This window comes from Oreochromis aureus, linkage group 18 (genome assembly GCF_013358895.1).
Source record: "Oreochromis aureus strain Israel breed Guangdong linkage group 18, ZZ_aureus, whole genome shotgun sequence".
NCBI lineage: Eukaryota > Metazoa > Chordata > Actinopteri > Cichliformes > Cichlidae > Oreochromis > Oreochromis aureus.
Window position 1 is genome coordinate 32,865,371 of NC_052959.1, and position 15,774 is coordinate 32,881,144.

At 41.7% G+C, this 15,774-nt stretch overlaps 1 protein-coding gene across 4 annotated transcripts in view; it reads right to left on the reverse strand.

Moving 5' to 3' along the window:
• The window catches only part of LOC120434237 (immunoglobulin lambda-1 light chain-like), a 31,842-nt gene extending 28,882 nt beyond the window's left edge, over positions 1-2,960 (reverse strand). The window contains exons 1-3 of one of the 4 annotated variants that reach the window (XM_039601921.1): positions 2,622-2,946; positions 991-1,302; positions 434-851 (exon numbers count right to left, since the gene is read on the reverse strand). In XM_039601921.1, coding sequence (XP_039457855.1) covers positions 703-851; positions 991-1,302; positions 2,622-2,760 — 600 coding nt within the window. In that variant the 5' untranslated portion in view covers positions 2,761-2,946 and the 3' untranslated portion in view covers positions 434-702. Of the gene's footprint in view, positions 1-433; positions 852-990; positions 1,303-2,621 lie in introns of those variants that run through there. The other 3 variants (XR_005609008.1, XM_039601922.1, XM_039601920.1) reach the window with 3 other exon arrangements.
• Positions 2,961-15,774: the final 12,814 nt, after the last annotated feature.

A 15,774-nucleotide genomic window follows, 5' to 3' on the forward strand; every position in this document is an offset into this window, starting at 1 on the left:
GTCCATCTGAAGTTTCTTGTGAAATTGTTTTTAGAAATCTCGTCTTAATTTATTCACTTTTTTCTATGTTTTAAAATCATAATGGTTCTACATGAGTTCTGTGGGATTTAATGTTTAGACTTCATCTTGTATTTTCCTGCTGTGATCGTACTAAACATCAACTCTGTAACAGCTCTGAGTTCACACTTTGTTTCTCTCACATACATGAACACAGATGCTTCCTGAATAACTTGAAGCAGAGTTCATGCTTGTAACTGTCATTGTGTTATTAAAGTGAAAAGCCACAGCTAACGGTGTGGAGGCTGCAGAGCAGAAACCCACACAGCCCGTCTGCTGCAGGAGAGCAAGTTTATGATCTGTGAATGCTGCAGTCACACAGGTTATGTATGACAGAAAACATGAGAAGCACATTCTTAAAATTCAAATCTTTATTTTTACTTCAAACAAAAAACTACACTGTTACTGTATAATGGTGAGTTCTGAATACATCACAGCTGTACAAAAAATAACTTCACATAAAAAATCTACACTTTATACAAACACAACAAAAATGTTTATTATGTGCATATATACTGGATGGTTTAAGATGATTATATGAGAAAAGGTCAAATGCTTCATAAAGAAACAAATCACAAGTTAATTAACATTTCTGACTGCTGACTCAAGGAAATCTGATGGTGAGAAAAGGCGAGCAGAAAACAGTCAGTCAGCATGTGTGCAGTTGGTGGACGGTCCCTTGTTTGTGAGGATCATCAGCAGAGAGAGTCCACAGCAGTACATCAGACTCTTCACTATCAGCACTGTGTACAGCAGGCAGAGCAGCTTCACCTCATGTAGAGAAGGAACATAATCTGTGGGTGGATAAAGAAAAGGAGTCAAATGTTTGGAGCTGCAGTGAGAAATGTCAGTCCTCTGCTCCTCTGCTCTCTTTGACAGCATCTCCACATGAAGCTGAATCACTGCTGAACACAGTCACCAAGCCTTCATTACCTTGTTGTGTTTGGGCCTCCACTGTGCCCCCCTCGTGCTTCACCCAGCAGCTGTATTTATATGTGTTGGTGTCCTGCTGATGGATCAGTAAGATGGAGGCGCTGTGTCCCGACTCTCTGAGCTCCAGCTGCTCTCCCTCAGCAGGGGGCAGCTCCTCCGCTTCTCCGCCGTTCTTCTTCTGTCTTTTCCAGGAGAACTGGACCAGAGGAGGAAACATGGCTGAGGCCACACACAGCAGGGAGCTGTTCCCCTCCAGGTGGGCTCTGGATGCTGCTGGGTACACGCTCACCACGGGCTTCACTACCTGCTCATCTGAAGTTTGACAGCAGCAACAAGCAGCACAGACACACATTCACACAGTCAGCAGCAGCTTCCAGCACTGCACTGCATTCAGTCTGATCCTGGAAACTACATGGACTCTGATCACTAAACTACTCATCAATACAAAGTTCACTACATACACTGGATTCAGCTTCATATCAAACACAGTCATCACCTCATGTCATCATGGCTCACATGTGGAACACTCAGCATGTTTATAAAGTCAAATTAAATTCATTTCAGTTTAATTTGTCATGTGTTTGCTTTTTATTGTTTTATAGAAATTTAATTCAGTCCAATTTTAAAATATATACATTTGTCTTTATACAACTGAAATGTATTTTTTTTCATTAGTGCTTAGACACGAGTTCTAACAGAGATACTCTTCTGTCCAAAAATAAATTCATCTTTTTTCATATTGTTTTGTACTATTAATAAAATTATTTCACAAAATTCAATTTAGCAGATAAAATTTCCATTCTTCTTGTCTTTGATATATTTTACCATAATGACCATATTTGTGTAAAATTTGGAAAAGTAATGCAGTGATTATTTTAAGTTATGTTTTTATTCACATAAAAAACTGTAGCAAACATTTTAAAACACTAAAACTGAAATGTTGAATAAAATGTTTTCAATAAAATGAGATATACTTCATGATATTTTTATTCATAAAATACAAATTATATGACAAAGTATATTTAATAAATATTTGTATGTTAAAGAATTTTGGAAAATTTAAGTATTGTTAACTTTTTATTGTCACGTACAAATCCACACACACGACTTCATCTCAGAAATACACATCGGAGTTTAAATATGTCATATTCATCCTGAATTTATTTCATATCATTTCTGAGGTTTCTGATTTTTTTTTTTTTTTACCCGAAAACACTTTATGAAGTAGCTACATGAATGTTTGACTATTAAAAAATATTTGTTCCTCAACATAAAGCAAATATTTACTGAAACCATATTTGTTAATTTATATTAATTTAATTTTAACATCAAATATGATCTTGTGATCAAAAACCAGCAGATGGTGCAGAATTACTGAGATGATCAAATCCTAAATATTTGTAACATCACTAATATTTGCAGAAATAAAAAATAACTTTAGTTGTTCAGTGAGATTTCAACATGTTTTCAGAGATTATTGAGCTTTTCTTATGTAACAATGGCTGCAGATGAATTCTCTACTAATGATGAAAAAACTAACATGTAAAGCCTGAAGCAGCAGAAACTGACTTTAAACACATTTTCAGCTTCTACAATAAAACAACTGAAGGAAAATAAATGTTTGTTCTTACCTGTTACAGACAGTTTAGTTCCAGAGCCAAAGATGAGGTACCACCATCCTCCCACAGTGAGACAGACTGCTACAAAAACCTGTCTGCTGTTGAATGTGTCAGCTGAGGTGAATGAGTCCAAATGAGGAAGCAGGATCATATTTCAGCTCCATGATGTGTTTCTCTAATGTTCATATCAACATGACTGTCTCTTCTTCTCTTTTCTTTTAGCCACACTAGCAGCACGGCTCTGATGTTGATGTCAGTCTGTTGGTCAGCCCACTACTTTAGTCCACATGAAAACAGAAAATCACTATATAAGCACCAGTCCATTTATCCCATCAATGATACCACCTGAAAGGAGAAAGATATTTTACTGCTATTATTTGTTGCTATTTTTATAAATAGAAGTACCATTTCATCTGTTATTAATATTGGTATTACATTCTGTGCCTTTCGGTGAGTGAGAGGCTGAGTTGCAGGCTGACAGGAAACCAGGGCTTGCAGAGCATGCTTCTGCAGAAGCGAAACTGAAACCAGAGTCTGAGTGTAAGCCAAGAGCAGGGTGTTTTATTATGCATTTATCTTTGACTAAGCTTTGATTATGCTTCAAGTAGTTGTATTAGATTGAAACATTTGTTTTATACATTTTACATAGAAGTCAAGATCATTACACACAGGATGGCCTTAGCCTGGTTGCTTAAGCTGAGGTCAATTAAGGTGCAGCGTGTATGTGCAGACATAAACACATACACACACATAGGTTCAGTACAGGCTGGCCTTCTGTCTGGTGGAAAGGTTATGAGGCTTAGCTGATGAAGTGAAGGGTGAAACAAAGTGCAAGCAGAAGTTGACACACACATACACCCACATACACACACATTGTAGGTAGACTCATTTAGTTAGGTGAAAGTTTAATCATGTTTTGCTTGCAACTGCAAAATTGTGCCGGCGTAAGTGACAGGTTGTGCAGAACGTGGGCCTGATGTTCTAGAAGATAAGCCTGGGCAGGATGGTGACAGGAAGACACCTGGGATCGAGACGAGACGATGATCTTTTGAAACGGTGTTAAAAGTCATTGTGGTTTTGGAGTGACGTATGCTGTATTGAGACTGCCAACCCTATAAAGCATTTGTCTGACTATTACAAGAGAGTTCAATACTGAATCTGAACAGTATTGGCTCCACATATGTGTATTCATTAAAATGTCGTCTAATTGCACCCGGCCGGATCAGTGGTGGTTATTTTGGTCTACCTCCTCAATTCCGGAACTTAACACACCACTACAATGAAACATGCTGCTGATAGTATCATGGTTTGGCCCATCTGGCTCACCATCATTAATCACACAATCAATTTTGAATTATAGCAACAAATTCTAAAGAAAACTAACAGAACATCTGTCTGTGACCTGAATCTCAGGAGAAAGTGGGCCATGCAGCACCACAATGACACAAACCAGTCAAGTTTGTTTTCTTTGTTCCAAATAATGGTGAAAGAAAAATAATCCAGTGAATCCAGCGAGTGATGTTATGAGTCTCTGATGTCTTTCTGATGTGGTTTTGTTGCGTCCTTCAAACCACACCTGCTGTATTTTAGAAGTGAAACATGTTGGTCTGCACAGGCTCTTCTATTTTCAACACTGACAGGATTTCCTTTGCTGTTTCTTCTGTCCTGCACATTTTCCTCTGTTCTGTGCTGCTTGATGGAGCTTCTGTAAAAAATAGAGGCAGAGTTATTTTTAGTGGTGCGGAGCAAAGAGATGCTTCAGGTATGTTTCTGAAATGTGCTGTGGCATGTCTGCTGGAATCATCAGTCTTGTATTGAGTGGCCTCAATCAGCTCCAGCAGCCTCGTAGGAACACAAAGCGCCCATGCCTGCTGTTAAAAATAGAGCTTTGGAACAACCAAGTCCAACAGAGTCCAACAAAAATGGTGTGAAAGAGCTGGAAGCGAGCAGTTCATGTGAGAAAATCCAACATGTCAGAATTAAAGCTGCTCTGTGTCAAAATGGAGTCAAATTCTTCCAAACTGATGTGCTGGACTGATTATCAGCTACTGCAGGTGCTCCAGCCGAGGAGGAGCAGGAACCACCAGAACTGCCAAACCCCACTGACACACATCACACACACCACAAATGCCACACTCACAGAGAGACAAAGATAGAAAACAGAGGGAGGAAAGATCGATGGTGGGTAGGCAGCAGAGGATCGGGGGACCATAACACCATCTTACACAGTTATTAACTAATGAGCTCAGTGACTAATCTGAAACATCACTTTGATTTTTCTAACAGCTTCATTGGAGTTTCAGCTCACAGTGGATCTGCAACATGAGCAGCTGAAGACCTTCAAGAACTGAACTTGAAGTTTTAAACACACTTGGGTTAAACACACAGTTGTGCTTCAGACACTGTGTCAAAATGGTTTAAGGGCAACAACATCAAGTTATCAGACTGATCATCACAAATCTGATCTCAGCTCAATAAAAAAACAAAAAGTTTGTGACGGAAGAAAAGTGACAGAGAGAGGCTGAAGTCTCCTTCTCTTTCCCCTGTCGTCACATCTTTGAGCGGGTAAAAGGACTTAACATCCAACCTCATGTGTTAGAACCAGATTTGTGCTAGTAGTAAATCATCTTTGTTTTTAATCAAAGCTACAATCAAAGTATAATCCTGATCAATATGTTAAATGTAAGAATGTAGTTTCAGAAATGAAAATAATGAAATAAGTGCTGATCTCATGTAAACACAGTGATTGGTGACGACCTACCAGAGGGAGAAGAGGTGGGGTGAGTGAGCACTTGTCAGAGCATAAATTGGAGCCTCAGAGATGTTCAGGGTTTGTTTCCTGATGAGCAGCTCAGATGATCGGATACCAGAAATTCACCTTTAGAAATTCTAGCGGAGACACCAGAGACATCAACCAGCTGCCCAAACATTGGACATAGATATTGGATTTGGCTCAATCTTTTCTCATCATCATCATCATCATCATCATCTTTGCTGTGTTGGATTATAATTCTTAAGGTTTTGACTTCCATCATTTTCCTGGTGGATTGCAGCTTCTCCCAACATTAAGAAGATCTGGGGTCTCGCTGTATTCCTCAAGTATCGAATATTCAAGGATTCCTGCTTTCCTGTTGGATTGTTTCCATTAGAACAAAACACTGAGATAAAAAAAAAAACAAACAATAGGAGAGTAGGTTAATGAGATAATTATGATTGATGTGATTTGCTTATTATTTTGTGACTGTTATTATCATTTAATTCTGCCTCTGCTTCACTCCTGCCAAATAAAGTAAAATATCCTGTAATTACAGTCTAAATTGTGGACATACCCTTTTTAAACCTTTGTGAAATAGTAAAGGTAAATATAAGAATATTAATCATTTTTTTGTAAACAGCTCTTAGAGGTTACTCCGGGCCTTTAAATATAACATTCCCTTGGGCCTGACTGTCCAGGCCTCTAACATCAACCCTGTTACTAACAAGTTCCACGATCTAGGGGGGAGCTGTCATACTGAGGTGACTGGTAGGATTTGACCTGCAAGGCTACTCAGCTCTTTGTTTCTTGTCAGTGGACAGAGGGACAACACCTGGACTTTGATCATTAGAGCTGGGCGAGTCCCCTCACCCACACTCTATGTGAACTCTACATTGCCTGCTGGGTAAGACCAGCTTAACTATAAATCAGCTGTGCAGATGTGAAACTGTGATCTGTTGCCACGATCCAAAATAGAAAAGCTCTCCTGCGATGACTAGTTGCTGGCGCCATATCCCGCAGATCGCACAATCGACGCATGCCGAAGGTCCTGCAGCCAGCATTCCCCTGGAATATTGTTCATGGCCTCGCAGGCTCACGTATGCAATAGGTCCTGGTGTGGATCCCCTGTGCATCGTGTGGGAGTTCTCTGGTGGATGTGAAGCTGTTCTCACAGTCTCACGAGTCCGTGCTCGGTGCCCTCTCCATGCTCGCTGTTGTAAGCTGTGTTCCCTCCGGGAACATGCCGTGCAGACCAGGGAAACTCCACAGTCCTGCATAGACTGTTTCATATTACCTGCACATACCAGAGAGGCTCGTGCTCTCTCTTTTTTTTTTTTTTTACCAGCCAGCCAGCCACTTCCAAACATGCCTAAGGCTAATGTAGGGAAGGTGGATGCCTCACATGCAATGGCAGAGTGTCCTCAATTTGCTGTGTAGCCAGCTTTTGTGGATCAGAGTCAGTTTTAACCTGCTGTGTTACAGTGGACAGCTACAAATAACAGGTGTAGCCTGAAAGGTCGATCAGATGAAGGTCATTAGTTTGAATCCATGTTCAGAGGTTGGTATCTATCTCTCTGAGATTATTTGTTGTTCATAAAGTTGTTCTGAGACAAACTGTTGCTGCCTCCAGCTGACTGGTTCCAGGTGTTGCAGGTATGAATCCTCCTGATGGTTCAGTCTGAGAAGAACTGAAGTCAGAACAGTTTTAAAATGTTTGCTGGCACAAAAACACAACCTGACATCCAAGGTAAAATACTGTGATTTAAAAGTGGAATTACAGAGAAGAGTGGCGATATCACGGCCACTGAACTGTGATTTTTAATAAAATGTTTTAAAGAACAAACAGTGTGCTCTGTAGAGCTGTTTGATAGCCAGAATACACAGAAGTCCTGCTCTCACACTGACAGCAGTGATGGACAGGTACAGCTTCATGATGGCTGCCAAACACACAAAGAGCATGACAGGATCAACAACCTGTTAAACACTTTTAGCAGCTTTTATACAAAATGTCATCTCTGTCATTCTAACTGTAAGCGATCATTAGCTAGACTAGCCACACTGTATTAGAGGGTTGTTGTTAGCTAGTTAGCGATGCTGCTCACCTGTTACTCTTGTAGTCTTTATGCTTCAATGGTTCCACAGCTCTCATTTTTTCTTATCCTGTTTTAGACAGAGATGACATCAGCAGCAGACTCCACAGAGACCCAGAGTTACTGTTAGTATCAGAATTATATGGATTTTAAACAGTTTTAGATTCAGTTCACACAGAGCGCTCTACAGCCTGGTAACATGGGAAGTTTAAATGAAATAAAGCACACTGACAAAAGGTTCCATACAAGTGTAATTTGTTCTTTTCATTTAATAACAGGGTCCAAAGTCCCCATTATTATCAACAGGTACATTCACCCTGGGGAACAACAAGTGAACGTGACCATGAGGACCAAGCTGGGTTTCCTGGGTCCAGAGGTTTGAGAAACGTCCTCCCTTTCATTTATCACAGCTTCTGTTGACCCACGGAGGAAGACTCCTGATGCGTCATTTCAGAAACATCAGGAACTGAAGGTCACCGCAGAGGTCAAGCAGAACTCGCAATCTTCACCAGCAGCTTCCTCAGAGGGAAATCTTCAGACCTGCACTATACGCCCAAAATAGAAGATGGACATATCTGCATTTCATGAGCAGTGTGATAGAGACCTTTACTTTGTGTGATGTTAGAAGTATTCACATCATCCTCAGATGAAGCACAGAGACTCTGGACTTTTACATAATGATGTTATATTCAGTCCTGTAGAAAGTTATATATTAAAAATGTATATTATCCTTTCTGGTTACTCTGGTATGAAGTACTCTGAATGACTTCATGGTAAAGAACACATTTTTTTTTTCCTGTCCCGTTTGGTTCTTTTGCCGTCAGAATTATTGTCTAAAGGCAAAGAAAGATGCCCAACGGATTTACTTTACCAAATGGACCATCCCAGCCTTGCTGTAATGGTCTATTTGATTCACCTTTTATTGTTTATTTTATTTTATTTTCACTTGCTAAATACGGGACAGACTTGACTGGGGAAAAGAAAAGGGAGAAAGAAAGAGGGAAAGAAAAAGAGCGGGGAAGAGGAACGCTGAGCATGACCACTCTTGTATTTAAAAGGTTCCTTCATGTAATGATCTGCTAGAGGGTGTGGGGGGCCACAGACCCGTCCTCCTGGGCATGAAGCAGGTATGGAGGAGATCCAGGCTCCAGACATCCAGAGGCCCCCAGAACACAAGAGACCAAGGAAGACCAACAGAGGGGCAGCTGCGCCACTGTCCCAGAAAGAGCTGAGGAGAGCCCCAGATGAGGCATCACTCAGCAGCCGCGGAGCAGAAGCCAGGGGGGGGTTGCAGTGACATGCCCGTGAGCTCCGCTGGCAGCCAGCTGTGCCAGAGTGACCGAGCCCCAGGCCGAGGGCACCCCACCCCTGAAGGGGCCCGAGCGAGCCCCAGGCTCCAGGCCCCGATAAGCAGCCCCCAAGGAGTGAGCCGGTGTGTACCTGGGCGCCCATCCCCCGGACACAAAGAATCACCAACGCACCGATGTCTGAGGGCGTCTGCCACTGGCAGGGGAAGTGGTGGGGGGAGATAGGCCTCCAAACCTTGGAGGGCCTGAGATGTCCCCAGAGAGGTGGCGTCTGATACCCAAACTGACATATAGACACAGACATACAGGCACACACAGATACAAACATCCATTCCCACCCTCATGCTCTCATATGCAATTACTCCACACTCAACCAACGTGGAGACAGACATAAAGAGACGCTGTACACACAATCACACTCCCCAAGCGTACTCTAAGAACCGGGTCTAGGTACCCTTGCCCCTGGAGGGGGAAACTGCACCCAGACACAGGTAGTGTGTTGTGGAAGTTTTCCACTTAAATAAAGCCTGCAGACGAGCGGTGAGCGGTAGCTAACATTCTTTAATCAAAGCACACAAAGAACAGACAACCAAGCTTGATGGAGATCCTGCATGACCACGGGGCAGGTCAGCAGAGTCTCACTGAGCCTAGCATGGCTCTCAGTTAAATACCTTCTCCAGGAACAAAAGGCAGTACACAGCTGTTTCACACGTTAAGATTCACACTCCCTTGCTACCTCCCAGAGTCCTCGAAGAGACAAAAGACTCTTCCTGTGGAGTGGTCTGCTTCCCCCCAACCCAACCCTTCTTACGGTATGGGTGTCAGACATGTTAAAATCCAGTGGCACCAAGGCATTATACAATAAAATAATGTGATTAGTACATAAGTAAAAGAAATTCCTTTACAATCCCACCCTTTGATTCTTAAATCAAGAATCACATTAATACCAGAATTTCTTTCCTGACATTCTGTATATCACATCAACATTATTTTACACTTAAAGGAGTTTCACACTGTGTATCCTCACTTCACTGTTTGCCCACCACCCTTTGTTCATCTTTAATCCTCCCCACAATCTAAGCTCTCACATGCAAATGGCTACAACAATGATACAAAGGAAAGGTCTTCTCCAGAGTGTCAAAGTACTTTGCATGTAGTGGTGCAACGGATCAAAAATCTCACGGTTCGGATCGATCACGGTTTTAAAGTCACGGATTGGATCAATTTTCGGATCAGCAAAAATAGAAAAAAAAAGACAAAAGTTCTACTCGCCATTTACTTATTTAAGTATTTTTTGTCTATTAAAAAAAACATTCAACTGAAGACTCATTCGCACTTATATAAAAACAAATTAAGGTGCAATATGGACATTATGGAACATTCTGGGCAGCCTCTGCATCCTCTGCACACAGCCATAAACAACCAGAGGAGTCTGTTCAGTGACAGGTTGCTTCTCCCAAAGTCAAGGACCAGCAGACTTAAAAAGTCCTTTGTCCCACACACCATCAAACTGTTTAACTCCTCGCTGGAGGGGAAACGGGGACAGAGGAGGGGGGAACAAGTAGCTGTAGCGCCTTTTCACTGTGCAATAGTTTTTGTTAATATCCAAATATGTAATAGACTCACAATACTTGAAATGTGCCGTTCCCTTGTATTCTTATTCCTATTTATTCTATTTATCCCTTTTGTATACTCTGTATTTATATATGTGTATATTTGGTATATTTCTGCTCACTTTCTGCAACTTCTGTTGGTGCTGTGCTAATCTAATTTAATCTATAGGGCAGTACAGGGCTTTGTATCTACCACTCCGCTGTGATATAACGAGTGGTCACGGTCACGTGGCTTTCCGTTGCCCTGGAGCTCCACCCATTTGTACTTAGAGCAACAGAAGATGCCTGGGACAGTTCAGCCATAACTTTAAACTTCTCCTACTCATACATGCTTGGAACGATCTTGTCACTGAAGTAGACGCGCAACGAGATATCATAGCGTGGCTCAAGCACGTTCATCACAGTTTAAACCCCTTGTTTTGCACAACAGACGATGGCCTCCCGTCTGCAGCTAAACACCCCATTAGCTTTTAGCTTTAGCCCGGTCGGACTGGGCAGCAAAGGGCTGCTTAAATGCCGCAAACTCCTCTCCTCCGCTACTTGGACCGCTAGCGCTGACCATAACTACCGCTTGACAGACTGACCACGCGCACCATACACATACTTTTTTTTCTTTTTCGAATCTTCGGATCACATGTGTACCGAACCGTGGAGTGGGATCGGTTCGGATTTCGGATAAACCGTGATCCGTTGCACCCCTATTTGCATGGCAAAGTGAAACAGCATTAGGTGGTCATTCTCAGTCCCAGTCATGGCTCCTGGTGTCTGTGCCATTTACAGAGTCTGTCATGGTTTGGCTGTGTGCAGGCAGGAATTGGACCCAAACGCAAACTCACCAGAAACGGGATTGAACTCAAAATGGCAGCTTTTATTGCTGAACAGGAACATCTACAAAACCTAAACTGAGAAGAATCTAACAAAATACACACAGGGAGCCACAGGGAGATACACACAGCATGAGGGAGAATGCGACACAGAACTGAGGGAGACGCAGACATAAATACACAGAGGGTTAACGAGGGAAGTGGGAATACACGGGGAACACAGGTGACACTGATAATCATAACGAGACAGGGCAGGAGTGAACACAACGTGACGCATACTGACGAGGAACTGTCAAAGTAAAACAGGAAGTGCACAGAGGTTCAGACAGGCGGAGAGAGAGAGGACAGACATAACGGGCTGGGGAAAAACATTGAATGAAACACAAGGAGGGGAAACGAGGGCTTACAGATACACAGAGGGGCACACAGGGGGTAATCAAATAAGGAACATTTGGCAGAACCTAGGAACCATGGCATAATGAAAGAACAAAAGTACAAAAACACATGAAAACCAAGAATAGGGCTTTGGAGTTGACGTCACGCTGCGGAGCGCGGCGCCATTTTCGGGGTCTACGAATCAAAAGAGACACAGTGTTGGAATGACGACGACAAGAATCATGCTTAAAAGCAGCTCCAAAGAAAACGGACGGTATAGAGACCGATTGCGTCCAGAGGCGAAGCAGCGGTATTTGCAGAAAATTGCGTGCATTGGAAATGTGGACCCGTATGAAACACGGCTGTGGAGTAGAAACCCTGAAGAGCAACCGCTATAGCCTGACATATTTCCGTACCTTATCTGTGGAGTCAGCACGTACAAGTTGTCATTCAAAAGGTAAGTCAGCTCAAGTACTGCGTGTGAAATGCGTTTGATTTCCCTGCAAACATTCAGATTAGCGCAGCATAAATTCATTCATAAGGGGAAATTACAGTGAGAACATGTGGAGGCTGTCAGGTGGATAACATAGTGAGTTCAGTGCATTGATGTGACATTGTCCTGAAGGATTTAGTTATTTTTTATGGTTAAAGAAATTGCACTGATTTATTCATATTTATTATAAATAATTCTAATTATAGATCTTGCTTCAATATTTGTAAATATTAACTAAATATGTAACTAAAAATACATTTTGTTTTAATTTTATACATTGATTAATGACCTGCAGAATCTCCTTATCATATTAAGTGATTCATAATTGTCACTTTATGCTTTCTCCATCTCTAAAGTGATTACATCCTTGCATTACATACTTTAGGCTCATTTTCTGCAGGCAGGTTTCTGAGGCAGATTTACCCTATAAAATGCAGCGTTGTATAGATGGACACATAAAGAAATAAAAAATTACATGTATGTGCTAACTTTCTAAACACTTTGTTACATTTATGATAAAGTAGATAAAACACATTTATGTCGGCCTTGGCTCATAGTTCTTGTCTTTAATTGAACTTTGTGTGTGTTTCAGGTGCTGCACTCTCAAAGACTGAATGAACAGCATTGCAGCCATGGGTCACTGTGAGCATCACAGGGAAGGTTGAAGCTGCCCACTGCACCTGGATGGCCGGAGTCGTGGAGACCTGCACCCATGTCGCTGCTCTTCTGTTTAATCTAGAAGCAACAGTGTTGATCCGTGGCACAAGGCCTGTTACAGATAAACCTGCATACTGGGTTTTGCTGGGTTATGTGACCAAGATACAGTCAGAGGTTGGCCATAAGATAGACTTCTCCTCTTCAGCTGCCCAAAAAAAGGCTCTTGATCAAAACATAAACAGACCATCCGTATTGAAAGGTAAAAGGAGCCGTCCTCAAAAAAGAAAAATGCCACCTGCTACTGTGGAGGAGTTGTCACTGCTATAATGCCATAATGTTTTATCTAGGGGTCTAGATTTATGCCTGAAGTGCACTGCCATGTAAATAATTTGCATTTACTGAATATGTACTGACTGAGTACCACTGTTCAAAAATTGAATAAAGAAACAAACTAATTTTTGCCTCTTTTTTATTATTAAAACCACTTTATATAACATCACATCAGTTACAGTGTAGAATCCATGTCATTTATAGTTTATAAAAGACAAAATGTTTACATAAAATCATGACAGTGTTTACATGATATCACACACTACTAACATTATTTACTGTATCTTTTGAAAAAAACAAACAAACAAAAAAACACTATTTATACAGCAAAAGACTTAAGAATATTTAACAGGAGCAAGTTTCATTTTTCCCTGGTTTTACTATAACACTGTTCAACAAACGCAGCAAACCTTCACCATCTTATCCAGAAGGGTCACCTCTTCACCCTCACATGGAAGAAGTAATCTGATTGGCATGGTGGTATGTTTGAAGCAGGTCCCTTATGTAGCGCTGGAACCCAGTCACGATGTGTTTCATCCATTTCATAGGCTGGCTTGCTGCAATAATGCCAAATAATTAGCAACTCTATAAAGAGAAGGTAGTTCTGCAAAATCACTCAGTAGGATGTTTGTTCTAATTTGCTATGACCTCAAATAAAACTAATAGGCTATAAAGAGTGATATGAACATATTTAGAACTTACCGGAATGAAAATGTCTGGAGCACCAACATATATTTGAAGATGGAAGAGAACTGGATATCAGCTCGTCTCACAGCTGCTATCCAGGCTAGACGCCTTCGTTTGGTAACATCGATACACGAGCTGCCTCATGTTGCTTCCAGGTTGGGAAAGAATGAAAAGATAAACCCTTTTCAAGCTTATTCTCTTGCCGGTCGTGCGATCGAACATTGCAGCCGACCACACAGCAAATACGAACCATGGCTGTTGTGTGTGCCTTCGCCCCCTTTTCACTTGCGCTAGACCCCGAAAATGGTGGATCGGGCCAAAATCCTTTCCACGCCCACCCCTGTGACATCACGCTCCAAAGCCCTATACTGGGCCAACATGGCCCAGGACCATGACACCACCCACCCCTCAAGGGCTGGCTCCTGACAGCCGAAACCCAAGAACCAAAAGACAAGAAAAAACAAAACAACCCACCCAGGGCGGGAGGCAGGGGACCAGGGGCCTGTTCTTCGTACCTCGCTAAGTAAGTTAGCCGGATTTGAATGTTGACGATTTGGCGTGATCTTGGATCGTTCGGTTCTCCGAAGCTCATCTGGCACTTGCTGTCATAGCAACAGATCCGTAAGAGTAAGCCTGCTCGGGAGCAGGTTTACTTTACGTAAACAGGATTAGATCGCGGCCACTCAGGTATGTCCGCTGCAGTTATACGAAAGGAATAGCGATATTTCGCCACTGTTTTACCATAAATAAATATTATCAATGTAACTAAAGATAATGCAGTATTTGATTCTTTTATTGATTTCATACAGATACATACAGGTCATTTCAGAAAAAAAGGGAAATGTATTATTAATCATTCTATTACATGTATTTGATCATTCCAGATGTAATTCATATTTTAGAGTAGTAATAGTAAATTACTACGTGCAATCAAGATCAGAGACCACGGCTATAAAAGCGAAGGTGGATTTGGGAAGTCTGTCGCAGCCATGTCCTGTCCGTTTGTACGCGAGCAAGGAAGGTGCAAGATTGATAAGGAGAGTTTTCAGAATTCAGCGTATATTGCGGGATAGACAGGATCCTTTAGCTCAGCGCGACGGTGTGCTCATAGAGAGATATCGATTCTCCCGTGAGGGTATTATTTTCTCTCTCTCTCTCTATATATATGTATATATGTATATATATGTATATATATGTATATATGTATATATGTATATATGTATATATGTATATATATATATATATATATATATAGGGTCTCTTGTCATAGACTAAAAGCAATATAAGTGATAAATATTACCATTCTGTGGAATATTCTTATATTTCACTTTTACTTTTTCCCATGTTCTAGTGGGTCCTGTTGAGGCTCTAATGTGAAAGAGGATATGATGTAATATAATATAATGTGGTATAATATAATATCACATGATATAATGTAATATCATGGATCACTTACGAGTTTAATTTGTCAGCAACTTTCTGCCAGCCCTCTCTCCTTGCTTTTGCAGCCTTTGCAGTGTTCCCCTGCGTTTTAATTAAACTCTGAAACTCCTGATATGCCTCAATCAAGAGTTCTTGGTCTGCTTCCGTGAAATACTGAGCGCGCTCCTTCGACATCTTCGCCGACCAATCACAGGGTTGCCGATCAATGTTTCTACTATCGATGCATAGCCCCTTTTAAGCCACCCAGTGATCTCAGATTACTTCATCCAGCTGTACTAATCGTCAACAACAGGTGCGTTCGGAGAACCGGATTAGCGAGCTCACGGTTAGCGCGATGATTTGATCTTGGATGTGTCATTTGATCTTGGATGTAGTAAGCGAGGTACGAAGAACAGGCCCCAGGACGGAGGGAACGAAAACCAAACAAAACACAAGGAGCAGGGGACCAAAACTTAGTCCACAAATACACAAAAACAGTTCAAAACAGGGAAGCAATGTCCATATAGAACAGAAGGCCGACCCGGGGGGGGGGCGCGACAGCACAAAAGTTCAGCGTGGCTGTTCCGGGGTCCGGCCACGTGAAAAGTGACA